The 26,908-nt window shown below is 34.2% G+C and overlaps 1 protein-coding gene across 4 annotated transcripts; it reads left to right on the top strand.

Moving 5' to 3' along the window:
- Positions 1 to 26,908, top strand: LOC110103325 (SKP1-like protein 21). 4 transcript variants are annotated; one of them, XM_020831994.2, is made up of 10 exons: positions 1 to 299; positions 4,362 to 4,646; positions 5,632 to 5,825; positions 5,998 to 6,189; positions 6,264 to 6,374; positions 6,706 to 6,784; positions 14,781 to 14,881; positions 14,969 to 15,144; positions 17,134 to 17,246; positions 26,385 to 26,908. In XM_020831994.2, exons 3-10 carry the CDS (start codon positions 5,670 to 5,672, stop codon positions 26,390 to 26,392), a joined length of 936 nt encoding a protein of 311 aa, XP_020687653.1. In that variant the 5' UTR covers positions 1 to 299; positions 4,362 to 4,646; positions 5,632 to 5,669; the 3' UTR covers positions 26,393 to 26,908. The 4 variants fall into 4 exon arrangements, with proteins under 4 accessions (XP_020687653.1, XP_020687649.1, XP_020687651.1 ...); XM_020831990.2 differs by having other exon boundaries at positions 5,601 to 5,825; XM_020831992.2 differs by having other exon boundaries at positions 5,588 to 5,825.

The raw sequence follows: 26,908 nt of genomic DNA, 5'->3' as shown, positions 1-26,908 counted from the left end.
TGCGTTACCAAAGGCCTAAAAGCCGATCCAAAGGTATCGAATCCCGAAACGCCACAAAGCGGCCTTCCGACAATCGCCAAACGCCATAATAACCCTAGAAATTAATTTCACCTCTCATTTCGTTCCTAAAAACCCTGTGATCGTTGCATATCTTTTCCCTCTATCTACACACAGTCGCCTGGATTTTCTTTCCACCTATTCCATTTCGTTAATCGTTATCCGTATACGTCCCTTCTCGTTTACTCGTCGGCATCCACCAAAACCCTAGCAATTTAAACTTGCCCGATATCGTTGCTCAGGTATTAGTTAGTGAGATCTCATCACTTCTTCATCTTTATTTTTAAGTTTTGCTTCGGCTCGAGTTTATATGCTGCATTTTATGGCCGGACTAGCTGACAGGCAAGGTATGGCGTATTGATATGTAGTTGTATGTCTTGCTACATTGACTTTGCTTAGCTTGTCTTCTAAATAGGGTTTGTTTCCTTGCAAGTGGGATTGAGTTAATACATTTAATGTGCTCCTCTAGAAATATTTATGAAGTGAATGATTAGGATTTTCCCTGGTATTTCTTTACATGTACTATGCTTATGTTTTTATCATTAGGAACACTTAGTGATATCAAAAGTGTAATACATTAAGACATCTACCAGGAGTGTGTTTGGATATTTCCCAGGAAAAACCTAAAATAAACTAATTTGATGTGGAAATAACTGCAGCAATTTGATCATTTTTGCATAGAAGAATTTTATGAAAAGAAGTGATGGGCCTAGAATTATGGCCAAATGCATGTAATCAATTGATAAAACTTTCACAGACATTAGATGGATGCTAGAATAATATCATGATTGTAATTAGTATTTTAAACTTTAATTAGTACTCATCATACAATGCAGAGTGTTGCACCTCATATGATGGATGCCTTAAATTTATAAAACAGTTAATATGAATTATTTAAATTATTATTTTTATACTGTCATTAAATATTAGTTTATGAATCATTTCTTTGGCTAAAAATTTTTTTGGGCTTCTTAATCAAATACTTTACTAAAAAAGATATATTCACATAATTTAATATTTAAGTTATGAAAATATTAGTAATATTATAATTTGAAGCATTTATTGACTAGTGTATATAAATCAATATTAAAGGTAGCTTGCAATTTAGACCAAAACTAGAAGTGAAGCTTAAAATTTGTATTTAGGAAAGCAATATTTAATTTAAAACTTTTATTTGGAATACTAAAATAATCATAAAATTAACTGATTAAGTAATTGTATCTATTGACTAAATGTAAAATTTAAAGAATAACATCTAAGAATGTTTTCCTAAGTATGAGGTGAAAAATTCAAGTAGTCAATTGTAAAGACTAAAATTTAAGAAATATAACAAACAAAAGTATAGGATAATCATAATTTTGTCATTGATTTTTTAACATCATTTGGAATGTAGGGGCATGGGATTAGTATCACCATGAAGTTATAAATTTATTGGCATTTTACTTAATCCCTTGAAATTACTGGCATAGTACCCCAAGAACTTTACTATTTATAATGGACTTTCCATTTAAGGTTTAGTTTGCTTTAGGATTTTTTTTTAGGTGCTAAAATCCTAGTTTCTAGTTTCTCATTCTTTTCACTGAATAAACTTAAAGACCTTGTACTTTCTCATGAAGGAAGCACAAATGCTTCATCATTTTAAACTCTTTCCAAGTCCACTTTCATATCTTTATGACCCTGCGAAGAAAAATGATATTTATTTTGATGCTATATTGTTATGATTAATCGTTATAATTTTTTCATAGAGTAAGAATTTATACTTTTTTATGATATGTTTTTTATAATTTATATTTTCATAAGAGAATTCTTACATAAATACCAAACTATGATTTTTTTTCCCGAAAGACAATGCAAGAAAACTCTAGGAATCTTTGTAAATGATTGAATATAAGGATTTTAAAAATAAATTTTTTAAAATATTTTTTTTTAGTCAATAGAATATTTATATAATATTAACACCATAAACTAGAGCGATATACGAGTAGGACTTAATTGAATAGAGTGATATATCAATAATATTTAAGACTTGTCATGTTTACTGGTAGATACAAATATTAATGATGGTATATCAAAAATATTTTCTTAATTTTAATTCAAGATCTCAATTGGATAAAAAACTTAAAAGGGATTAATTATTTTGTGATTTTGTAATTAAAGATAAAATCAGAAAACTACTACATTATTAATGACCAATTAATAGTGATTAAAAGGTTAACAATTAAAACACTAATATTTGGTTCAAAGATTGTAGTAAGTCCATTAGGTTGTTAATTATAAATAATAAATTACTAATTGAGATATTACTTAGATAGATTTTGTTTTATTAATAATAATAGACCTACACACTAATTAGGATTACATTAATACCTTTCACCACTAATCACATGCATTTTAAATAGCTAATCTTGTTCGTTGAAAATTGATTATAATGGCTACTACCTAGCACCAATTCACATTGATTCGGTTAAAAGATTGTAATAAGTCCATTAGGTTGTTAATTTTAAATAATAAATTACTAATTGAGATATTACTTAGATAGATTTTGTTTTATTAATAATAATAGGCCTACACACTAATTAGTTTTACATTAATACCTTTCACTACTAATCACATGCATTTTAAATAGCTAATCTTGTTCGTTGAAAATTGATTATAATGGCTACTACCTAGCACCAATCACATTGATTTAAGAAACTAATTCATATTATTTATTAAAATTTGCTTCTTACTCAGTTAACTACCTAATTAATTTGTTAAAATATTAAATTTAATAAAATTGAATAACTATTAAATAAATATCATATGTCAAGACAAATGGGTTGTATGATTAGCTCATTAGAATTTCTTGTTAGTTATATTTTATGAAATAAACAATTTCATGCTTTTAATAAGACTCTTTTCCTTGAAAAATAATAATGATAATGAAATAATTAAAAATAATACATTACTAATATAGGAGAGCTATATATAGCTCTTTCTACCACACCATACAATTGAGTATTGTAGACTATTTCATATTCATTCATATTCTAATAAAATTGTATTGTATACAAAAAGTAGCTTTCTCTTATACAGAGAAATTGACAATAGATATCTATTCTATATCAAAATGTATATTAGACGTACATCAAAATGAAATAGCACTCAAATTTTTAATTTTTTCTCTACACCCATTTGTATTCATTTTGATCAATTCAAAAGAATTGCATAGCCACAAATCTTATGTATTTTAAATAATTAATCTTGTTATAGATGACAATTGATTTCAATATTGACTGCTTAGTATTATTCACTTTGATTTAAGAAGCTAATAGGAAATACGATTTACTCTATGAACTACCTACTTAATGAATTAAAACAAATTTTTTTTATAAAATTAATTAACTCTCCAAGAAATATGATGTTGGGGACATGGATATATAATTTGATTGAATCGAGCAGTTGTAGGGGTCATATTTGAATTAATCCTCAAGCCAGTCTAGTCTTAACCAAATTCGTAGGGGAATTAGCCTGCAAAAATTGGTGTTAGATCGCGCAACCCTTATACTGAGAGCGGTTGATTAGGTTTGGCTAAAATTTTTAATGGAGAGATTGCATTGGAATGTAATATTTTATTGACTTATTCATGTATATTTGTTGAGTTATATTTCATGATTTATATTATATAGACATATTAGCACTTAATTATCATCATTATTATAATTGTTATCTTGCTTAAATAATTTTAATAGTATTTACGTCATTATGATTGAATCCCCAATTGGATCTTGGATCTTGGCTGAACATTAGGTATTGTGATTTCAAGAAATAAAAAAAAGAGTTTTTTTTCAAGATACTGTTTACCATGAAACAAAAAAATAAAGAATCATTATTATTGTGTGAATCGATGAGCTGTTGTGCAAGAGCATTTTTCATGTTCTCAAAGCCTTGGAGAAGGCACACATGTAGTATAGGGCGCTTATTGTTGTATAATTTTCTCCTAAATCAAGATTTTGACGTTCCAGATTGAAATATCAAATGAATTTGATTAATTAGTTGATTAAATGCTACTTAATCATCGGACTAGAAACTCGAAAACTGCCATCCATTATAACATTTTTTTTACTTTGTTTTTTTATATTGATTTAATCTCTCTTATTCTTTATTTTAATTTTTATCTTTTCTTGTTTTTATTGAGAACCATCAGATTAACTATGATTTAGTTGAAGAATGGAATTTATGGTTGTAAACATAAAATTTTCAACTCTTTTATCAACCCATTAATTATTAGAAATTATGTTGAACAACAATGTGCCCTGCTGTAGGTCCACATGAGTGGTTTAGAGGCCATTGAATGCGCTGCAAAAGGAAGGAATGAGGATAAGGATTTCAATTGGATCATTGATAGCTTGCTGTCCTGGTTTTCAGTTGTGATTGTTTCTAATCTACGTAAAACTAAGGACTTGTCTCCGGATATCTTTCCACCTGTTTTCGAGCTTTGATTTTTGTTAATTGGAAAGCTTCTTAAGTTTGATCTTTTATGCGTCATTTTCCTCCTGGAAGGCTACGATAGAATATCACGAAAAGAGATGGCCATAACCAAACCTGAGGTATGTTTGAGATTGGAATTTATATTTCTTGAACAGCATTTATGTTTTTCACTGATTACTTTTTTTTTTTATTTATATTTTCCCTGTCTAGTAATCATTGTGCCTGGTAGAGAGATTGGGCTAGCATGTATTTTTACTTGCATATGAATGGAAAATTCAAAAATGACTATCCCTATAGCATTCTATTCGGTGGATAGTTTATTTTTATTTTTGTGGATCTAGTTTATAGTTTTGATACATCATCTCCTTGTTTAGGTTTTCATATTTTTTCTTATTTTGTAAGTAAGCTGTAGTTGTGTGTTTTCCCAAAATTTCCTCAAGGATTTCTATATTTCGGTGCCCATTGTGCTAATTTTTCTCCTATTACACCTTTAAGTATCTTTTGATCAGTTGATCCTTCGATTTAGATATCCGTTTATCTCCTTATTAATTAGTTATTATTTGTCTACTGCAACAACCGGCTATTTGAGATATTTTAAATCTTTGATATGAATACATTTCTTGCTAATTAACAAATGCATGCATTTAGCTGCCTTTCTCCAAATCTGTTCTGGATTAAAATTGCTTCTTCGTTTTTTTTTTCTTCATATTTTTCTATTCTTCTGCATACACTTTCCAAAACAGGGGATTCAAGTTTGGTAGTTTCCAATTTGAGTTTGGACTCATTTTTGTTTTTCACCATTTTACTATTTCCATTTGTACAACCTTTTTGGCCAATTAATTTTGACCTTTTCCGTGAATTACTTCTTATCCAAGCTGATTGGTACACTTATTAGTTGATAGTTATTTTGTTCTTTCTGCAAGTTCCTATAACAGTTACACAGACAATGCATACAAGGAAATTTCATGCCATTGTTTATTACTATTTAGCTTTTGGCTTTAGTAGAGTCTAGGGTTGTGTGCCTGGTATGTTAGTTTAAGAGTAAGAACATTTCATTCAGCACGTTCTTTCAGGCTATGAAGTCCTATATCTGGCTTCAAACAGCTGATGGCTCTATACAGCAAGTGGAGGAGGAGGTTGCCATGTTCTGCCCTATGATATGTCGAGAAAGAGTTCAGTCAGGCATGGGATCATCCAAAAAATTTGCTTTATCTTTACCTGAGCGAGTAAATCCAGCCGTTCTCAGCTTAATACTTGATTATTGTCGGTTCCATCAAGCTCCTGGGCGTTCAAACAAGGTTCATTATGTTTCAGTTTCACGTTGATTTCTAATTTCTCTTTATGAAGAGTTATTGTTCAGTTTTTGATTTATAGGATTTAGAGGAAGTGGTTTTTTTTTTAATTCATAGAATTTATGCCAAGCGCTAGAATTTTGTTTTTAAATTTCTTACTGATCCCGAATTAACCCAGGAGCGGAAATCCTTTGATGAAAAATTTATCAAGACTGATACAAAGCAGTTATGTGAGTTGGCATCGGCAGCTGACAGTCTTCAGTTGAGGCCTTTGGTAGATCTCACTAGTCGAGCGCTTGCCCGCATTATAGAAGGAAGAACACCTGAAGAGATTCGTGAAATATTCCATTTACCTGATGATCTTACAGAGGTATTATTTGTGATTTATATTTTTATTGGCATGTTGATACTTTTCCTTACTGCTGCATTTTTTTGCTTCAACAGGAGGAAAAATTGGAGCCTTTAAGAAATGCCACCAATGATCCCCGTATCCGTTTATTAAATCGATTATATGCAAAAAAGAGAAAAGAACTCAAGGAACGACAGAGAATGAAGGTAGGTTAATTTGTCCACTCTTTTTGTTGTCTTGTAGCAACTTGAACTTCTTTCCTGGATGGGGATTTTCAATACGTTCATATGCTTGTTCTGACACTTAAATTGACCCTTACTAGTTTATTAGGGATACCTAATATAAGAATCTCCTAGTTATCGGCATGATTTCCTGATGGTTCTGCTCATATGTTCATATTTTTGCTTTGACTCTGAGTTATTATTTGTGATCGTGTTTTTTGGTATAATTTTTAGTAGTTTCAAGAAAAGTTGTGTCTGCTTTGGCATTCAGAGTCATGTGAAATTCAATTGCTTGAGCGTGTAATAATTGTTCTAGGATGATGAAGCTGAAGATCAACATGCGGATGAACGTTCAGTTGACGAGCTATTATCTTTTATAAATGGAGGAGATGGAGGTACGATTTGGAGACTTGCTAAACTTTGTACGCAGGAGGACAATTTTTTGTACCTGTAACACATTCCCAATTAATCTCATCATTTCTATGTGAAAGGATGTTTTTTTTTAATCTTTTTTTATGTCCTTTGAAATATTCGCTCTTAGTAAATAGCTTGTCTTTGCTTGTAGCTAGGGATTGCTCTTACTTGCCTTGTCATTGCGGAAAAAAACTCTCTTGTTTCTTTTTTGACGTTCTTGGGCTATTGAACTGCGTCTTTATGTGGAAGATGTTCCTAAAAATATTTCAGGCATGTGATGAATTTTAACCTGCTGCGTTTCTTTTGATAGCCATGCTTGTGCTAATTGAACATGTTTTCGGGAGCTTGTGTATGTTTTAAGGCTTGAAAGAAACCAAACTTAAATGCCATTGGTGATGTATATATGAAATGATAGCAAATTTGATACTCCTGGACTACGGTTAGATCATTGGGGAATTTTAACTTCGATGTTGTTTTTTCTGCCTTTTATCATCCATACAAAGTTATTCTTTCCCAGCGTCCTAAAGGTGTTTTGTGCTTGTTGCAGCTATATTTTCTTCTTTTGTTATCTGTAACAATCTAGCTTTCAAGCTGCTTTTGAAATTTTGGTATATTGTACATAAATGAATTTGTTGCATCTTTTCTTGAGAAGCCTGGAACCTAGTTAGTTCTTTCTGAGGCTTGGTGGAATATACAATAATAGTTATTTGTCTTCTTTTTTCCCCAAAAATGAATGCTACTCTTTATCTCTCAATTAGATTGCCATGGAAACAACGCTTAGTTAACTGGTGTTTAATTTGCTTCTTCAAAAGATGGGAATGTCAAGTGAATTTGTCATGCATATTTCTTGTACTTTTTAGTACCTCTTCATATATTTAAGTAAATATTACTTACAAATTGATTTTTTGTTGATATTCATTTCTCAATTAAAAAATCCATAATGAGAAGATTTACAATCTATAACCTTTTGATATTAATCATTTCTATTGCAGGGCTTTAGATTTAGACGAGATACTTATTGAGATTTAGGAGACTTTGATGTATTATAGTGATTTGATTAATAAATCTTTTGAATAAAGTTCTTAAGACTAATAGAATGTTCATGACAGGGAAAAAATTTTGATACCAATATTTAAGTTTAAGATTTCATTAATTATAAACAAATCAAATTTATGAGTAATAAAATGAAGTTATTAGAGAAATTAATGGAACATATATTTTAAAAAGCACGTTAGTCTATGGAAACACTTTTCTATCAAGATAATTAACGGATAAGTATAGCACGAAGAAATGATCTTCATATAATTTTTCTTGATCTTGTGATAGGAAATACTTGAAGATTTCAAGGAAATCCTATCAATCTCTGGAAAACGGCAAGAAATTTCCACAAATCCAATAAAAAATCAGAGGAAAATCGAAATTTTATTGCAATAACACAAACTAACTGAAGAAAATAGCAAGATACAATTGATCCTCTATTCTAGAGGAGGATCTATCTCTCCCAAATCTTTAGATGCCGCTAGAGCCCAAAAGAAACCTAAGAGATCTCAAAGTTTAGCCAAATTCAAGATGCCCTAACCCTAGGAAAAAACTATTTAATGCATACAATTTAAAAGGAAATCTCTAAACAGTCACTGCATTCAGATTTCCCTCCCAAATTCCTAAAAAATCTTCCCTAAACAGCTCTGTCCGGGCATTCAGATCGTGTGGCATCTGCAGGAGGCGGAGATTCCGCGTCTATTTTGCAAGCCGGTCTCGTTTGGACCGGTTAGATCGGTCCACTGGACCGGCTAACAATACTCCCCTTTAAAAGTGTCACCTTGTCCTCAAGGTGGAATAAAGGAAACTAGTGCTAAAGCACTTGATCAATAACACTGGACTGAAAAATGGATTGATACTGGATTGAATGATCCCTGCTTCCAGCATCTCCCTAATCAATATTTCGATCTCATCCTTCTGAATTTGGGGATGACTACACGGATGAACACTAAGAGGTGAAACTACTTCTTTCAAGATGATAGCATGCTCGTGTTCCCGCGGAGGAGGCAACCCTGAGAAACCTCATTGAACTATTGAATCAATGGTTGTACTGAAAGAGGAATGTTCGAACCCTCCTCCAATTTGATCCCCTCTAGCCTATAGTTCAATCATATAATGTTCCCCCACCTCTTGCATGCTCTTCACCTTGGCTTTAAGTCATATCATGGCTTTGGTGACCCCTGCATCTCCCCTGATCACTACCCTTCTCTCTTCCACCATCAGATCCATCGTCAATGCTCCCCAGTTGACCTTTGTGTCCCCCAAGGTCTACAACCACTTTATCCCCAGGATGACATCAATGCTCCCTAATCCCAATGGAAGAAAATCGTCCCTCACCTGAACCCCTTGTATGGTCGACAGTACTCCCCTACATATCCCCTGACTCATCTCCACCTTCCATGTATCCATCATCACTCCATAACACCCTGTATCCACTAATGTCACCCCCAATTGGCCCATGACCTAGTTGGAGATGAAATTATGGGTAGTCCCACTATCAATCAACACCACCACCTCCCTGTATGCTATTTCCCCCTTTACCTTCATGGTATGATTTAGAGTGAATCCAACCACTGAATTCAGGGAGATCTCCATCACGTCCAGATGCAGCTTGTCCTCCATCTCTCTCTCTCTCTCTCCCATACTCTCACCTCCCTTAGTTTTCTCGTCATCACAGAAGGTGAGAACCTGAAGAGTTCGATCCCTTCACTTGTGCTCTGGAATATACTTCCCATCACATCTGAAGTATATCCCTTTAACCCTCTTCTCTTGCATCTCCCTCTCCATCATTCTTTTGACATTCCCCCCTTCCTCCTCCTGTTGGATTCTCCCTGGGAGCCTCATTAATGTTTGCTTGATGCAGGTACCTTTTTTTTGAATAAAAGATGCAGGCTCCTTGGGTGCTAAAAGAGTGGTTGTCATCTTGTAAGATCATCTTGAAATGCTACTACTGACTCCCCTCTCTTGATTTCTCTAATTTTCCACCAGTTGTGCCAACTCCATGGCCTCTTCCTAGTCACGAGGCCTCATGACCTTCACCGCTGCTCTAATCTATGATTTGAGCCCCTTCATAAAATTTCTCTCCAATGACGTCTCTGAGAATTGATCCATCCTACTGGCCGGATGCTCAAATCGCTCACGGTAGTCTGTCATTGATCCGTCATGCACCAGTGCAAAGAATTGCCATAGAAGTCTCCTCCCCTGTCGGCTTGGAAACGTTCTAATAAACAATACTTGAATTTTCTCCAGCTATGTAGGGGTCTCCTTTGGTCCCTCCACTAGTACCATGACAACGTCTTTCCCTCTAAGCATAAGCATGCTGCTGTCAACTTATCCTCCTCCGTCAACTCATTGACGGAAAAGTACCTTTCCACCTTATAGATCCACCCATTGCATCCTCCCCTTCGAAAATGGGCATCTTCAGTTTCCTCACCTTCTAATCTCCCCCGTTTCCCCTTATTCCTCCAGAGTTTCCCCTTTCTCAAGTGATTGGTTCTCCCCAAGTCTTATGATCTTCCCTTTCCCTTTCATACCCAAAACATCCTTCAAATTCCCCTCTCCTTCCTTCAAAATCAGCACCTCAGCGGCCATAATATCTTTCCATGCGCTCCCGTTCAACATTTATTTGCCCCTGCCTTTCATACCCATGCCTTTCCTCATACCTCCCTCCTCTATCCTCCCTTGAAAGACTCCAGATGGGGTCTTCTTCTTTCTCCCTCTACGATCTCTACCTCATCTTAATCCTTACGAATTTCAGAATTCGTATTCTTTCCTTCTGGCCCTCTCGCCTCTGAAGCCGCTGTTTGGTTGTGGAATTCTGACATCTTCTTCATCATGTCTTGTAAGTAAGCTACTTGCACTTCCATGGAGGAAATTATGTTCTCCACCATTGTCTTAATTTTGTTCAAGTCGTTCCTCTAATGCATCTACCTTCTTGGCCGCCATAAAAAAATGGATATTGATTCAAAATTCTGCAAGGAATCGTCCTCCGAACACAAAAACCACCGTTGAAATTTCAGAAAATCAACCCACATAGTTCATAAATAAGCTTTGATACCAATCTGATAGGAAACACTTAAAGATTTCAAGGAAATCCTATCAATCTCGAGAAAACAGCGAGAAATTTTTCACAAATCCAACGAAAAATCAGAGAAAAACAGAAATTTTATTGCAAGAACTCAAACTAACGGAAGAAAAATAACAAGATACAATTGATCCTCTATTCGAGAGGAGGATCTATCTCTCCCAAATCTCTAGACGCCGCTAGAGCCCAAAAGAAACCTAAGAGATCTCAAATTTCAGCCAAATTCAAGATGCCTAACCCTAGGAAAACAAAATATTTAATGCATACAATTCAAAAGGAAATCTCTAAACAATCTCTACATTCAAATTTCCCTTCCAAATCCCTTAAAAATCTTTCCTAAACAGCTCCATTTGGGTGTTCGGATCACGCGACATCTGCAGGAGGTGGAGATTCCACCTCTATTTTGTAAGCCGGTCCCGTATGGACCGGCTAGACCGGTCCATTGGACGGGTCTAACATCTTGATGATTAGAGTGATAGGAAGTGGATGCAATTTCAGCAAAAACATAAAACAACACAACAAATTTAAGAAGACGAACACAAGAACTCTTTTTTATTGAAAGAACTAGGAAAAAACACAAGATGCAGTTGGATCTTCAATTGTAGAGAAAGATTGACTCTCCCAAATCTCTAGTCGTCGGCTAGAGCCCACTCAACCTAAGCAAAACTAATTCCAGCAAAATCTAGCATTATCTGAAATCACCCCATATCTTGCCTTAAATAGGGCCTCCTAATTCCCTCCAAAATCAGTCCCCTTTCTCTAAATAATTGCCTCTCAGATTTGAATTCAAATTAAATCTCTTTCCCTAATTAATTTCCCCCCAATTATAATTAAAACTTTCATAAGCAATTTTTCATTGATTCCTCCTTACATAATGAATATTAACTCTTATGGGCTTTCCCTAAATAATTTCCTCTTAGCTTTGAATTCAAATTAGATTCTTTCCCTAAGTAATTCCCTCTCAATTGTAATTAAAATTTTCTTAAATAATTCCCCTCTCTCTTCTTGCCCGCTGCCCACCTAAATGGGGCCCACCGGCTTAGATGTTGGTCCATCATAGAGGTGTCAATATTGGGCACGATTTGAAAAAAAAAAAACTGTGTTTTGGTCAACCTATATGATATTCGAGTCAAGTTTGGGTAACGTAAGTGACTAAAAAAATCAGATCAGATTTAGATCATGACACTTCTGATTCAAGTTAACTCATAAAATAAAGATTTAACAATTTATTTCAAATTTTTAACGAAAAAATCTTACAAAACTATTTTTTTATTATGCCCAAATCGAGTTATTGTGTTCATTTTTGGTTGGGTTTACTCTAATCAACACGACATATTATTTTTTTTTCGTGATAGTTTTGGGTTTGGTCAAGTCATTTTCGGGTTGGGATTTTTAACTTGTTTAATAGCAGATCGGATTTGGGTTGATTGTATTTGTGTCGGGTCGTTTTTTGGCCGGACTTAAATTCGACCTGTGAACAAAATCAACACACTTGATAAGGCATGTGATCGAGTACCATGCGAATTGATTTAGTGTGCATTAAGATAGAAAGGTGTGTATCAAAGTAATGCTAAAATTATTAAAGATGTGTATGATAGAGCACTGAGTATTATTAGAAGTATTTGTGTAATGATCAAATAGTTTTAAATTATGGTAGGATTAAATCAAAGAGTAATAGTGAGGCTTATCTTTTTGTAGTGTTCATTAGAGCCCTACATGGGGTCTTGGTTGGATACCCATTGGGTACCCAGGCTCTGCGTTGGCGGGCTTTGCCCACCCACACCCACATATGGTGACTTTCCGGATGTCATACCCACCCACACCCACCAACTTTCTACGCTTAATGAATGCAATCTGCCATAGAATAATGGCCTTGAGGCCATTTTCTCTGACTGTAAACTTTCAAGCCACATATCAAAATTTACCATGATTGCGACGCGGTTCAGTATTGCGCACTGCATAGTAAGGATTATTATAGTATATTGCATGTATATGATAATTAGTAATGTAAATCGATTCTCCTCTGATGCCGAATACCCACCCACGAGGCTATGGGCATACCCGTACCCACCCATGCCCATTGGGTATGGGTGGGTGTGTGGGTGGGTGTGGGTGCACAATGCAGGGCTCTGGTGTTCATTGAGATGTTAATAAATGATATTCAAAGTGAATTCCTTGATGCGTTACTTTTGCAAATAACATGGTTCTAATTGGTGATAGATTCGCTAAAATAAACAAAAAAAATATAATGATGAAGAAAATAGGGCCTAGAATTAGTAGACTAAAGATCGAGTATATGCTATGCAATTTAAGTTGGTATGAATACCAATTATCAATCAATTTTGTCAGAAGATAGAAATTGTGTTGCCAGGTAAAATATGTTTAGAACTTTAGATATATACGTAAGAATGGGAATGTAGATAATGATATAACTTTCTTGTGTTAAAATTGTATGGTTAAAATGGATAAGTTGTTAGGAGTATGCAATAAGAGAATATCATGATGACTTAAGATAAATCCAAGTAGTCCGACAGTATTTTATGGATTTAAGTGTCGAACAATAGTTTTTTTGTTAAAATTGAACATGATAGAAATATGACTGTTAAAATGAATGCATGTAAAAAATAGGAATGATAGATTAATGAATGATTATATTTGAGGAACAGTTAGAGTGACATTTATTGAAGTTAGTATTATTGAAAGTTGACTTAGGCAGTTTGTACATGTTCAATGGGGAGTAGAAAATGTACCACCATTAGATAAATTGAATAGAATTCATGTTAGAGGATTAAGAATGTGACTGCTTTAAGGGAACATGAATAGAATTTATTCAAAATAATTTGTGAGGAATAAATTGTGCTTTAGAGAACACTTAATAGGAAGAGGCGGAGAATGAAGATTCATAAAGTTGACCCCCCAAATAGTTGGGTTAAGGCTAATAATAACTAATAATGATGATTAATTGATGACTAAAAGAGATGCTTGTATTTGAACTTGAAGTAAATGATATTTATGGCTATATTACATGCACGAAGGTTGGCATTGAAATTGTAACTTGAATTTTTGATTGATCATCTCCCGGAGGATTATGCGGATTCTTGCATACTTGATGTCTGCATGCCCAACACCCCTCCCCTTCTTTTTCCTGGGAAAGAAATCCGGCAGAAGTTGTATGATTCTGAATGCTCCTTACCCTATAAATATCTGAAAAAAGATGAAAGAATAAATAGAGTTGAAATGGTAGTTACATATTTGGACAATACAAATATTTGGATTGATGAATTTATGTAGAAGGTTGGTTTTTGAGTGTCTTTATTTGAATCCATGTTTAGCTGATAGGATAGAGTAAAGATGGATGAATTTAGGTCTGTGTGGAGACGCATTATTAAAATTAATGCAAAGACATGTAACTTGCATTGATGTGCCCCAAAATGGTCCAATAAATCTATATGATCTGTGTAAATTATCGTAACAAATAACAATGTTAACTATCAAATGCTACACATCTTGCTTGTTCTATGTTGTAGTCTTCTTTTTTGGTAGATCATGCGGTTTTTCTTATCTAATTGGTTCTCATAGTCTATCTTATTTTTTAGTATGTTCCTTAACACCAAAAACACAATCCGACTTTATGGAGTTTCTTTGTTTGCTATGGCTATTTCTTCACTTTTGAGTTCTACTGCTAGCTGAAATTATTCTATGCATCAGTTTGCAGAAGTTGGTTCCTCAGATATTAACCAATATCTTAATTTTTCATAACAATTCTTATGAACTGTAGCTACTTTGTAAGCAAATCTGTAGTGTGGGAGTTGAAATTTTTTATTTCTTTCTTATTTTGATGTGCTTTTCAACAGATTCAAAGTTTATCAGGTCTGCTAAAAATAAAAAGAAAAACAGGAGAAGAAGAGACCTATCAGAAGAGCCTTCTACAAATGAACTCAGTAGTAAACAGATGGTAGTTATGAATATTATCTCAGCCTTTCTGATAATTTACTCATTAGCAGATCTTGAAGCTGCTACTTACATGGGCTATTTACCTTAGGAATCAACAAGTCATTCTGTGGGATTCCATGAGTCTGGTGCAGGTATTTCTTCAAGTTCTGCTAGAAACTCAGAAATGCAGTATGATTCTGAAGATGCTTTCCCAGGAAAACTTGAGTTTGATGATGATTATGTTGATGATGAGCTAGACCCTGCAATGAAGGAAGAACTTGACAGGTGAGCTGGCCTTGCCTTGTTTTTGCATGTGTTCCCTTGCAGCCTTTTTATTGAAAAGTTTCTTATGTAGTGGTCTTCTTGTATGCCTTGAAATTCTGTATCATGCTAATGAAGCTGAGCATTGTATATTAAACGGGTGCAAAAAGAATGCAAAGTTTGCAAGGAAACAATCTATCTAACACAAATGTTTATTTAATGGAAATGATGAATTGCAACAGAAATAGCTCCAATTTGTGTGACATATTAATGGATCTTTTCGGAGTAAGTTGCATCGATACTCCTAAAACTCAGGGCATATGGCATGCGTGCAAGCATGTTATGTCTGTGTTTTTCGATGTCCTATGCTTCTAGGAATTGCCTTGCCCCGTGTTGGGCTTCCCATGTTGTTTCTATGCATTATAATCTCAGGAGAAATTATATATTAAACACAACAAAGTAAGCTTTTCTGCACAAAACTGAATTCTACTATTTACCACGTCTGATTTTTGGTTAAATTTAGTCACACTTCTAACCGGCAGATAGAGAAAATTTGAATGGAGGAATTAAAAGAGATGAATTAATTAGTCAAACTCTCATTTGAACAAGCATATCTCATCCCAAAATTGTAATATAACATTGCAATAGCCAATAAGTAATGAAAAATTATACTAAATTAGTTTTTTGGAGTTTGTGCTGGTTTAGATCATAGTCTTTGGGGATTTACTTTATGGATTTATTCTACGCTACACTATATGTAACCTACCTTAAGGTTCACTTGTAAAGACTTGGGTTTCAAAATGTAGGGTGCATGAATTTCCATCATACCTCATATTGGGCCTAATTTAAGTTAGTATTTAGGTGTCTACCTTATAATCCATTATGGAATCCAAAACACAACTTCGTGATTTTGATCATACCTTTTGATTTTCCTTATTATGTGGGCAATTTGAACTTTTCTTATGAAGAGAGTAATTTTATTATAAAATATGCGTTCTATTACAGCTAAGATAATTTTTAAAACACTAGTACGTGCTCTACTTGAATTAGATATCAAGAATTGAAAAAATTGGCATGGCAAAACTACCTTACATTTTTATAGACTACAGACTAGAGCTTTGCTGTATTATTTTAGAAGAGTTTGATTCTGATGAGCATTGGTGTTTGTGCATACCTATTAACAATCTCTTCAAAGAAAAATTAACTATTTATGAAGTATCAATAATTTTATTGCATGGAATGAAGTGTCATTTTAGAAAATCGGTTCACTAAAATAAAACATGATCATGCCTGGATTCAGTCATTTTCTGAAGAAATTGAATAATTAGAATATTTTGCCTGCAAAGGGCTTGTTTAATTACATTGAACTCTTTGTCATAGTTAGAATATTTTGCCTGGATTCAGTCAGTTTCTGAAGAAATTGAATAAACATCTTGGCTTGATACTTCTGTGCCTGCAATAGGGGAAATACAAGCAATCTCAAGTATGGTACTTCTACTGCTGACATCTTACAACATAAATTTAGTCTACGACTATTTGCGATTGTTATATCTGTTAAAAGTAAATTATTGAAACTTTTGACTCATTCGTAGTCAGTAAATTGCATGTACTTTGAATTGGTTATGATTATTTAAATGAAAATAAAAATCTTTTAGAAATTATCTATGATTCAAATCAGATAATTATTTTATATCTATTTCTTATTTGAGAATAAAAATTTTAAAGTCTTAATTTATTTGTTCATAATTTAAAAGCGTCCATTTATAAGATGCTAAAAAAATAATCCCTTTAATTTATAACTTTACCAGTAAAGGGTAAGTCTTACCTTGATTTGTTTAATTTTAACTAAACATGTAGGTGTTAACTCTCATGTTGATTTGGTAAGTACTCTACATGTTCACTGGAATTTAAAGGCCTTTTTTTAATATAGTATAGTATATAGATTTAGAGGTTTGTTCAGGCCGTTTGCATTGAAAATTCAAGAAATATTACATCTTAAACTGGTGTATGCAGGGAAGTGGAGGATTTTGCCCGAAGGTTGAATTCTAATTGGTTGTCGTCAAGTCAAGAAAGAAGGGTTATTCCAAATATAACGAATGGCAATGGATTGATCCCAAGATTTGAAGGTCAGATTGCTATTGATTCTGTTGAGGTTTTTGCAATTGGATAGCATCTAGCCATGCCAATGCTTTTTATCTGGTATCATATTTCTAGAGGAAGATATTCCTTCAATATGTTCCCCTCATAAATAACTATTTTATATGTTCATTTTTCTTCTAATGATATTTTAAGCTACATAGAATTGATGGGCAGTTGAAATGACATTTTAAGCTACATAGTATTGAAGAGTAGGACATCTATGTGATGTCGACGGTGAACGCTTATCTGAGGAAGAGACGAAGATCAACGGACGAGATCATTTCACTTTATCTTAATTTACTAATTGTATTTTTTTTATTTTTTTATGCATTTTTCATTTTTACCCTCTCTTGAGGGAGTTGTCCTTTATAAGCCCTAGGGGCATGTTTGTCTTTTTTAGTTTCTTTTATTTTGAGGCATATATATATAGAGGTCTTTGCTATTGTATTGGCATGAGAGATTGTTAATAAAAAAATTTCCGCACTCTTATTCTTTGGGAAGAACTTTGGTGAGATCCCTATGTGAGGGAAGCGTAGAATCTCCCAATCACAGGATGTGTCCGGGCATGTGGTTTGAAGTCCCTAGGTTCGGGCAGCGCAGCACCCATCAGCCGCAGGATGTGCCGGGCTCATTGTTTTTTTTTTTTCCTACACTTCCTTTCTCCTTCTCTAATTCCCCTTCTTCTTTCTTCTAGCCGCCGCTTTACCCCCTCCTACTCCCCTAGCCAATTCTCCCTTGACCGTCGACCAAGCCTCCCACTTCCCCTCCTTCCACCACCACCTGCCCATTCCTCCTTTCCCCTTGAACAACCAGTTTTCACAACCTTTCCATCACCCCGACTGAGAACCCCACCACCATTCCCAAGCCTAATCGGCCACCCCCTTCCTTCATTGGCTCTACAAATTTAGTCTTGCATTCAAAGCCTTTCTTATTTCAGCCCTCTTAATGTGGCAATGAATTCGAATTCAAAATTCAAATCAAATTGAATTTGTATTTGTTTCTTAATTAAGGATTTTTATTTAAGAAAGTAAGTCTTTCCTATTCTAGCTCCCTTAATTTAGTAACAAATTTGAAATCAAAATTCAAATTAATTTTAATTTGAATTTGTTTTCTTAATTAGAATTCCTATTTTAGGAAAGTTGCTTAAATTAGATCTAATTAGATTTGATTTAAATTAATTTTCCTAATTAGTAAATCTCTTTTAGGAAACTCTCAAATCTGAAATTAAAATCAGATTTAATTCCATAATTACATTTATTGCTTCGGTCTACATACATTATATGTGGACAATTCTCCTCCCTCCCCATATGGCCGGCCCCCCACTCCCCCCTTCTCTCTAATTAATGCCCCTCCATAAAAGCTCTTAATTAAATCCACTCTCCTTCCAAAAATCAGTCGCCCCCTCCTTTATTTTCTTTAATTATCCATAGGCTTGATATTCAAAACTCCCTCCTAATTCCTAACCCATTAAATCTGAAATAAATTTCAGATATACAACCCTAATCCCTCTACTTACCAAACCTAAAATCTGAAACAGAATTTCTTCCCATCTCCTTACCCTAGCTGGCCCATCTCCTCTCCTCCCAAATCCCGTTCCTTTGCTGTAAACAGAATTTCCTTACAGCTTCCTTGCTGTCCAGAAAATTCTGGGTGCTGTAGTGCGTTGTCTCTCCTTCCAAAACCTTGGATATTGCTGCCCCAGTTATCCTATGTGCTGTCCCAAGGTTCCAGTAGCAGTTTGTTGCTGTCCAGGCATCCTAAGAGCCACAAATTGCTGTATAGAAGCTCCGATACGCCATAAAACAGTCTTTCCTCATGTATGGCGGACCCAGAGCTTGACCACGGATTCGTCTACGACCCCCAAGGTTTGATGTCAGCACTTTAACTACATTATAGTTGAATTTGACATCACTTTGAAACACTCCACTTTTATAGCTGGCTCAGACTAGTAAAAACTTCCCGGTCAAATTCAAGCTTGGATGGGCCGAATTTTGTAGTATGTTTTACAAATATGATGTGGGGCCCAGGAATTTTTTAGCAGATCAATTTCAGCTCTCCCGTGGAGCTCATAACCTCCTTTATCACCCATAGGTGAAGAGGTTTTGGGGGAACTTTTTGGGAAAGATGTCAGGGGCATTTATTAAGGGATTTGGGCTGATTTTAATTCAAAATAAGGAGAAAAGTAGGAAGGTTTTTATGAGGGTTAATAGGGTTGCTTTACTTTATTATGTTATATGTGTATTTGCTATAGTTTTCTTTTGAGTTGTTCCTAGCAGTGCTTAGGGTTTGTAGCCGATCTACCTCTTGAATCTAGATCAACTTGCATCTTGGCTTGTTGTGCTGAAATAAACATCTTTTTCGCTGATTTTTCCTTTGTTTTATCTTGTTCTTGCTGTTTTTGTTGTGTGGAGGACAAATTCCTATCAAAATATCAATTATGCAAACTTCTATTTCTGTTTTATACAAAATTTAGAAAATAAGAGCAAAAAGGTGATAAAAAGAACCTGCATTCTTTTTCCAAAAAGTAAAATTACATTAAAAATTGGTGATTAAGTACATCAGGAATGTTCTTAACTTACAGTTATTCAGTGATGCAATAGTTAATAAATGCAATTGTTTTAAAGCCATAAATAACAGCAAATTAATGCATGTAGGGCAGGCCATCATCCAAAGATTTAACATCCAACTTTTGAGCCATTGATTTGATGACTATAGGAACAGTTAACTCATCCATGTGTGGCATGCACATTGAAAAAAAATAGTGTTTAAGTTAGAAAAGATTATAGATGTTTAATTAATCTGAGAACTTCTGCTTAATCTCTGAACAGTCCCAATTTGAAATGCAAACAAATGCATTCATTGTTTTGGGTTAAAAGGGAACTCCAATAATCATATGAAGCTTGTGTTCTGTTTTTTTATATCACTTGGCTATAACCTAAGGAAGATAGTCAGCATTTTTTTGGAGGGAGTTAAGTTGGATGTATTACTAATGTGAGTGAAGACCAAATAGATTATCTATAACTTCTTGCAATTTCATACTCTATTAGTTGGTAAGTTGATGTAAGATGACTATGAAAGTGTTTCAAAAGGATAATAATGCTGGTTAAGATGAGAAGATGGATAAAGTTAGTTAGGAAAGATTAATCAACTGAACTAGATAAACAAACCTTATGCTTGAAAAATGATATTTTCCTTCCCAAAATTGTTTCAGGTCTCACATATAATCATCCAGGATAAACATTTTGAATTAGATGTCCAAAAAATTATTCAAGCCGTAAAGCTTTCTCAGGTACCTTAATAAATTTATTTGTGAATGTAGAAGACATAACAAATTCCTTTTTATTTCCTAACAATTGCTAAAAAATTGTTAACTGCTAACAGAGTAATAATAAATTTGATAGCTCTGAAAAAAAATCAAATATCCCTCGCAAAAGTCAAATATAAAAATTTGTTTGCATCAATTTTTTGGGCAGCAAAAAGTATCAAGGAGAATGGAAATTATAATACAATTGAAGTAAATATCCAGTTCTGGATCATTAGAAAGGTTGAAAGTTGCTTCCTTGAAGCAAGCACAAGAAGTAGAGACCGAAGCCTCCCTTCTTATTCGCGCGAGACAAGGTCCTGAGATTGAATCGAGCTTGCGACCTGATCTACTTAATCCCTATTCACTCATATAAATATCAGCCTTCATTTTTGATATAATTACAAGATAATCTTATTTTCTCACATAAAATCGGCCTTCATTGTTGATATAATTATAGATAGTTTTTTATTGCTATCTATTGTTGTGACACCACGATGTTTGAAGAAAATTCATCCTAGAGCTTTGATCAATTTGAAGATTCTATGGTACGCCAAGAACGAGGTGATCTCCAAAGCATGCAACATTCCCATCACCTAAACAAGAATAATTATCGAAAGTGGTCTCAATTTGTGAAGACCTACTTAAAAGGGAAAGGAAAAATACACCACCTTCTCAGAGGACCAAAAGGAGGAGATCCTAATTTTGGGGCATGGGATGAAGCGGACTTTATGATTATGTCATGGCTGTAGAGTTCCATGACTCCAGATATTAGTGATACATTTACGTTCCTTTCCACTGTAAAGGACATATGAGATGCCGCTAGACACTTTTTCAAAAGCTTGGGATGCGACTCAAATCTTTGAAATTAAGATCTAAGTAGGAAGCACAAAACAAGGAAGCAAGACCATAATAGAATATGCCACTCTTCTACAAAACCTATGGCAAGACCATGATTATTATAGATGTATAAAGACCAGATGTTCAGAAGATGTTGCTATCCTGAAAAATTTTATTGAAAGAGATAGATTTTGTGATTTTCTTAATGTAGAATTTGATTAAGAGTCTGGATCCTTAGCAAAGAGGAGACACAATCATTAAATGAAACCATTTCTCTCATCCGCGCTGAAGAAAGCTGACGAGGTGTAATGTTGGAGCCAAAGGTTATTGAAAGCTTAGCAATGATGGCCAGAGAAACACCATGGAAGGAAAAAATGTAAAGACTCTGCAAAGTTATAGACAAAGACTCTTTGGTGTAGTTATTGCAAGAAATCAAGACATACGAAGAAAACATGCTGGAAGATACTCGGAAAGCCCCCAAGTAAGAAGTGGAACCAAAGAAATGAGATAAGGGGCACATCATATGCCAACACTACAATATGTCAGCCTAACCTAAAAACACTGACTAGCTTCAAAGAACTCAATAAAGAAGATATTGATAAACTAAGACAACTCCTGGTATCTCTTGAAAAACCACCTGTATCTTCCTCTCTTGCACTTTCAGGTAAGTTTCCTATGTCCATTGGATTAAGCGCCTTTTAAAGGATTATGAATTATTGACTTAGGAGCCACAGATCATATGACAAACTCCACTACCCACTTCATCAACTATAATTCTTGCCCAAGTGACAAGAAAATCATCACTATTGATGGTTCCTCTTGCCACAGTAGAAGGCCAATGAGACATACCTTTATCTCCTTCCCTCACTCTTAAAAATGTGCTCCATTTACTTTAATTATCCACAAACCTCATATCTATACAAGAAATTACTAGTGATCATGATTGTCAAGCACTGTTTAACCCTACCTATTGCTTATTTCATGATTAGGGATTGGAGAAGAAGATTGAACTTGTTAAGGAGAGAGATGGACTGTACTACCTGAAAGAGCTGAACAAATCTAATAATAGCCACTCTATGTTATCCCTAGTTGATAAGAAACCTATTATTTGGCTTCATCATTTAAGATTAGGACATCTATCTTTAGATGTCTTGAAATATATATATCCAAAACTTTTTCATAAATTGAAAAATGAACATTTTCATTATAAAACATGTGAATTAGCCAAACATAAAGAGCCTCTTTTCCAAAAAAAAAAGAGAGATGCGACTCCTTTCTATCTTAATTTATAGTGACATAAGGGGACCCTAAAAAATCCCCAACATCTCTGGTGCTCGCTGGTTTGTATCTTTTATTAATGACTATACTCGAGTATCTTGGATCTATCTGTTAAAAAATAAATGACATTAGCACCATTCTTCCCATTTTTTCACAACATGATCTATAATCAATTCAGGTTAAAATAAAGAAATTTTATTCTTATAATGCTAAAGACTATTTCAACCAAATCTTATACTCCTATTTTCAAAGTGAATGTATCATCCACTAGTCTTCCTGCATTCACACCCCACAACAAAATGTGGTTGCGGAAAAGAAGAATGAGCATTCTAGCCTCCACTTGTGCCTTCCTACTCCACCACACTATACCCAAATCCTATTGGGGTAAAGCCCTACTAACTGTCACTTACCTCATGAGCCGCCTACTTTTAAAAACCTTGGGACTAAAAATTTCAATGGATATTCTGTCATTCTTTTACCCCGAGTTTCAAACCCATAATAACCTTACATCCAAAATCTTTGGGTACACTGCCTATCTACAGCCAGAATAGAGGAAAATTAGATCCAAGGGCACTCAAATGTATCTTTATTGGATATTCAACCACCCAAAAAGGTTACAAGTGTTATCATCCCCTACAAAGAAAATCCTTGTATCCATTAATGTCACTTTTGATGAACAAAATTCTTATTTTACCAAACCTCATCTTTTGGGAGAGACTGAAATAGAGGAAGATGAAGAAAATACACTTGCCCCTTTTGACCTTCATCCACCACCTCAAAACAATCCACATAAAATCCAAAATAGGGAAACTGAAGACAAAGTTGTCATTAGATTTGGGAATGCATATTCCAGGGGTACAAGTTCAAACTGTGCTTCGAAGTAGATCCAAGAATTTGAACTCTCTCCTGAAATTGAGGTAAGTTCACCACCTCCCTTATACACTATAACCAACTCTATATCTTTCAATAACTTTTCATCCTCACACAAAAACTTCTTGGTTAAACTACATATACTTAATGATATTTATGAGGCCTTATCTGATGAAAATTGAAAAAATGCCATGAAAGATGAAATACATGCCCTTGAAAAATACAATACATGGGAGATCATCAACCTATCGATAGGCAAAAAAGCAGTCAGTTGCAAATGGGTGTTCTCTATAAAGTACAAAGCTGATGGTACACTGAAAATATACAAGGCAAGACTAGTGAAAAAAGGGCATACTCAGACATATGACATTGACTACCAGGAAACCTTTGCACCCGTACCCAAGATGAATACTATTAGATCCTACTCTCACTAGCAGTTAAGTACAACTGACTTCTTGAATAATTGGATATTAAAAATGTATTCCTATATAGGGATCTGGAAGAAGAGATATTTATGGAAATACTGCTAAGATTTAAGGAAAAATCTGGAGGTAACAGGGTGTGCAGGTTAAAAAGGTTCTATATGGGCTCAAACAATCACGAAGGACCTGATTTAGAAGATTCTCAAAATTCATGCTTCTTAATGGATATCAACAGAGTCAAGGGGATCATACATTATTATTTAAACACTCAGACTCAGGGGAAGTCACAATACTATTAGTCTATGTGGATGATATTTTCTTGATTGAGAATAATGAAAAGGAGAAAGTGAGTCTCAGAAAAATCTTACCAAGCAATTTGATATCAAAGAACTTGGTAGGCTAAAATACTTTCTTGAAATTGAAATAGCTAACTTCAGCAAAGGAATCTTTATCTCACAACAAAAATTCATTAAAAATCTTCTGAAGGAGATAGAAAAATTAGCATGTATGCCAGCACTAATACTAGTAGAACCAAATCTCAAATTGGGGGAAGTTAAAGAAGATCTAGATGCAGACAATGGTGCTTACTAGAGACTTATGGGAAAATTGATCTACCCTTCCCACATCAGACCAAATATAGCATTTGGTGTAAATATGATTAGTCAGTTTATGCAAAATTCAAAACAGACACATATGCAAGCAGTAGATAGAATACTTCACTACCTTAAGGGAAACCTAGGGAAAGGGATTCTCTTTAGAAGAGATCACAGAATAACCCTATAAGCATACACTGATGCTTATTATGCAGGGTCACCAGTGGACAAAAGATCCACTTTTGGGTACTGCACATTCCTTGGAGAAAATCTAGAAGATGATTCTAGAAGATCTAATGAGCAAATGAGATGAACTCATTAAACTGCATTGTGACGACAAATCAACAATCAGCATAGCTTACATCCAGTCCAGCATGACAGGCTCAAGCATATAGAAGTGGACAAACATTTTATAAAAGAAAAATTAGACAGTGATCTTGTATATATCAACCATGTATCATCAAAACATGCTGATTGTAAGCTCAAAACTTGCTGGACTGTAATGGCAGAGTTATTGTAATCCTTTTGAGATACTTACCAAAGGATTATATAACTCTGCCTTTCTCGGAATGATTGTCAAGCTGGGAATTACAAACCCATATTCTCCAGCTTGAGGGGAGTGTTAAATCTCAACTACTCTCTCTATAAGAGATCTCACGGCACAAATCAGGATCTTTGGGAAGCCCGCTTGGATCACGCCTAAATCATGATGATTTCCTTCCATAGTTAGGTAGTTGATTTAGGCTAGAATTTTTATGACACTTTTACCATATCTAAATTATCATATTATTCATAGTATGAATTTTTAATATTTATTATTTTAGCGTATTCTTATTTTTTATGATATTCTTCTTATTGCGTTTTCCTTTGTTGTTTAACTTCATGTGCTTATCTACAGGCATATATTTGCATGTACTAGAACGAACCATCGAATAAATTTATAGCCATTTCAAATGCCTATTATGTAGCTTATATAGATATATCTTATTTCTTCAAAACTCAAGCTGACATACGCCACCTTGAGTTTGCGGGAGAATATTATGATATCTAAATTAGCATGTGTGATAATTTGATAATTATTTATAGTAAAATTATATGTATTATTTTAATATGTTCTTATTATTGAAGATGTTCTCTTATTGTATATTTTCTTAATTCTTATAGTACACATTTGCTTTTATTAGAATGATCAAGTTAGTAAAAATGTAGCACCTTTCATGTATTCTACAAACTGAGTTTTTGATGTTCGACTTCTAAAGATTTGATTAATTCCTGTTGCATCCTACAAACTTAACTTTTTTAATCGTCCGTTTGGGGCTACCTTGTTTGTTATGTCTTAATATTCTTCTCCATGGCTTTTTTCATATTTCACTGAGAATATTATAAGGTGTTTTTATTCTATCCAATCAGCTTTTTACCTGCTGATTTTCTCGAGGCATTCTCCTAGTAATCCATTTGTGGCTAAGTGCTTCTTTAGGAAGCTTTATTGTTCCGAGACGCATCTTATTTTTGATAATATTTATTAACACGTCCAGAATTTATAAATTTTGGATTTACAAGATCGACTAAGGTTTTATTTGAGACAGCTTTTTTACTGCTTCTTAAAGCAGCTTTCTAGTAAAATTTGTGTACTAAAAAGCTGCTTTAAGCAACACTAAAAAAGTCATCCCAAACAAAACCTAAATCCTTCTTATAGCTATAACCATCCCGTTAATATTACGACTTCTTTCTGCTCTATGATATAGTCCAGAGGGCAAACCTGCTTGCTTGCTGTTGCTGTATTCTGACTAATTTTACATCACATTTTTTTCCTTTGATCAGGGAAGTAGACACCACCATACTAAGATGTTGCGAGGAAGTACTACTCTACTCGATCAGAGAGATTTACGGCTTTTGCTACATATTCTTTCAGTTCAGTTGAATGAGAGCCATACATTTTTCTTCAGCCTGGGATCAAAAATTTCACCTGTAGCTATAAATTTCGAGATCCTGGAGCTAAAAAAGCCAGTGCCTGTGCCTCAGGAGCTGCTGACTTCATATTTCCCGTCCAAAAATCATTTCTTCGAATTTTCTTGATGTGATATGAAAAGCTCGAAATTGGTAATAACCATCAGTGTTTTCATCAGTCGCTCTTGTAATAGCTTGTCAGGTTCTTTTTACAAATTACCATTTCTTTATTGGTTTTCAATGTCTACATTCTTGTGTTGTTCTTGGTAACTTCTTATAACCATCGCTGCGAGCTGAGCAGTGTGATGTACCCTTGTTGGAGCTAACAACCTTGTAAAAGATCTGTTCAAATTTGTTAAATTCTTATTCTTTTTTATTTTTGAAAATTTTATATTGGG

Source organism: Dendrobium catenatum, unplaced genomic scaffold, assembly GCF_001605985.2.
Source record: "Dendrobium catenatum unplaced genomic scaffold, ASM160598v2 fragScaff_scaffold_266, whole genome shotgun sequence".
NCBI classification, from domain to species: domain Eukaryota; kingdom Viridiplantae; phylum Streptophyta; class Magnoliopsida; order Asparagales; family Orchidaceae; genus Dendrobium; species Dendrobium catenatum.
This window is presented reverse-complemented; position numbering and strand designations above follow the sequence as displayed.